The sequence below is a fragment of the Manacus vitellinus genome, unplaced genomic scaffold (genome assembly GCF_001715985.3).
Source record: "Manacus vitellinus isolate BGI_N305 unplaced genomic scaffold, ASM171598v3 scaffold_87_pilon, whole genome shotgun sequence".
In the NCBI taxonomy this organism is placed as follows: domain Eukaryota; kingdom Metazoa; phylum Chordata; class Aves; order Passeriformes; family Pipridae; genus Manacus; species Manacus vitellinus.
Window position 1 is genome coordinate 1,721,151 of NW_021940854.1, and position 2,117 is coordinate 1,723,267.

A 2,117-nucleotide genomic window follows, 5' to 3' on the forward strand; every position below is an offset into this window, starting at 1 on the left:
GTTGAATTTTTGGGTGACTTGGCACCTGGAGAGGTCCAAGTTTCCTGTGAGAAAACAGCAACCAGTGGGAAAGAGGATTTAATAGACCAGAGTTGGGAACCTGTGGAATGGTTTTGTTGAGGGAGAAGGAAGGGGGGGGGAAATCTGTTTGCCCATAAATATGCTGGAAGAGGAGTTGGTTTGTTCTTTCCAGGTGATTAATAAAGGGTTGGGTCTAGAAAGCCTCAACTGATGGTTCCAGGGTAACCATGAAGACTTAAAACTCTTCCTCTCCTCCTTTCCCTGCAGGATTATCCCAAGCTCAGCCAGTCCTACTATTCCTTGCTGGAAGTTCTTACCCAGGACCACATGAACTTTATAGCCAGTCTGGAGCCTCATGTAATCATGTACATTCTCTCTTCCATTTCAGAAGGTCTCACTGCACTAGGTAATTCCTCCTGCTCTCTGTTGTGTTTTCAGGGATTTGGTTTGGAAGTGGAGAGAGAGATTTGGGAGAGTTTCAGGATAACAGATGGAATGTCCCTTGTGAGAACAGGTGGAGGAGTTTCCCCTCTGTTAAAGGTGGAATGTTAGAGAGAGGGAGGGAGAGGTTGGACCAGGTGACCCCACCACTGGTCCTTTCCATCCCTGTGAATATCATGGAATCATGGAATGCTTTGGGTTGGAAAGGACCTTAAAGCCCATCCAGTGCCACCCCCTGCCATGGGCAGGGACACCTTCCACTAGCCCAGGTTGCTCCAGCCTGGCCTTGGACACTCCCAGGGATCCAGGGGCAGCCACAGGGAAGAATTCCTTCCCACTCTCCCCTCTATCCCTGCCCTCTGGCAGTGGGAAGCCATTCCCCTTGTCCTGCCCCTCCAGGCTCTTGCCCAAAGTCCATCTCCACCTTTCTTCCAGCCCTTTCCAAGCACTGGAAGGCCACAATTAGGCCTCCCTGGATCCTTCCCTTCTCCAGGCTGTACATTCCCAATTCTTTAGCCTCACCCCAGGGAGGAGGTTTCTGACCTGGTCAGGGTTGGGGCAGTTTCTGCTCCTCAGACCCCAAAAGGCCCCCGAGAAGCGTCGCTGTTCCCCCGGGGAGCCCTTCCAGCAGCATCCCAACATTCCCGCTCTCCCTGTTCCTGCAGACACCATGGTTTGCACGGGCTGCTGCTCCTGCCTGGACCACATTGTCACTTATCTCTTCAAGCAACTGTCCCGCAGCACCAAGAAGAGAACGACCCCCCTGACCCAGGAGAGCGACCGCTTCCTGCACATCATGCAGCAGCACCCTGAGATGATCCAGCAGGTAATTCCCGAGCCCTGGAACCTCACCAGCTCCCTGAATATGCCCAGCATGATGTCACACCCTGCTCTGCAGCCCCCAGGGTTTTCTGGAATAAACAGGGTGGGTTTTTTTTGCTGTGTGTCCCACACAGTCCTCGTGGGGTAGGTGTGATGCCGTGGGATTCCAAGCCCTGCTCCAGGGATGTGGTTGTCCCCTGTGCAAGGAACACCATTTTGGCCTTTCAGATTGGCCAAAAAAACTGAGCTTTTGGCTTTAAGAGAAACACAGCTCTGGTGTTCTCCAGCCTCACTCACTGGGACTTGTCAAAGTGTCAGCACAACTCCCACGTGGAAACAGGGAATATTGGGATATTGTTCCACCCTTGCTGGTGGATCAGGTGCCAAGCAAAGCAGGCTTTTTTGGGGGCTAGAGACTGTATTTTCTGAGGCTAAAAAAGAGAAACTGCATCTTCCAGCCCAGCTAAGCTGGATCCTGGCCTGAGCCTAAGGAGGCTGTGGAGGGAAAGGCAGGGTGAGAGGAAACTCCTCAGGGCATTCAGACATTCCCTTGTTTAGGGAAGATGAGACAATACTCCCTGGCTGCCTTGGGGGCAGGATGGGATGTGTCAGGACCTCATGAAGTCCTCCAGCAGTTCATGGAGGCTCCAGTTCCTCCTACAATGTTGGACTCATGGAATTGTTTGGGTTGGAAGGGACCTTAGAGCTCATCTCATCCCACCCCCTGCCATGGGCAGGGACACCTTCCACTGTCCCAGGTTGCTCCAACCTGGCCTTGGACACTTCCAGGGATCCAGGGGCAGCCACAGCTCCTCTGGGAATTCTATCCCAGC

The 2,117-nt window shown here is 53.1% G+C and overlaps 1 protein-coding gene across 1 annotated transcript in view; it reads left to right on the top strand.

Moving 5' to 3' along the window:
* Positions 1-2,117, top strand: part of XPO7 (exportin 7) — a 38,080-nt gene that overhangs the window by 26,812 nt on the left and 9,151 nt on the right. Inside the window, exons 23-24 of the mRNA XM_029964996.1 lie at positions 289-427; positions 1,128-1,288. Of these exons, the coding sequence (XP_029820856.1) occupies positions 289-427; positions 1,128-1,288 (300 nt within the window). The remainder of the gene's footprint in view (positions 1-288; positions 428-1,127; positions 1,289-2,117) is intronic.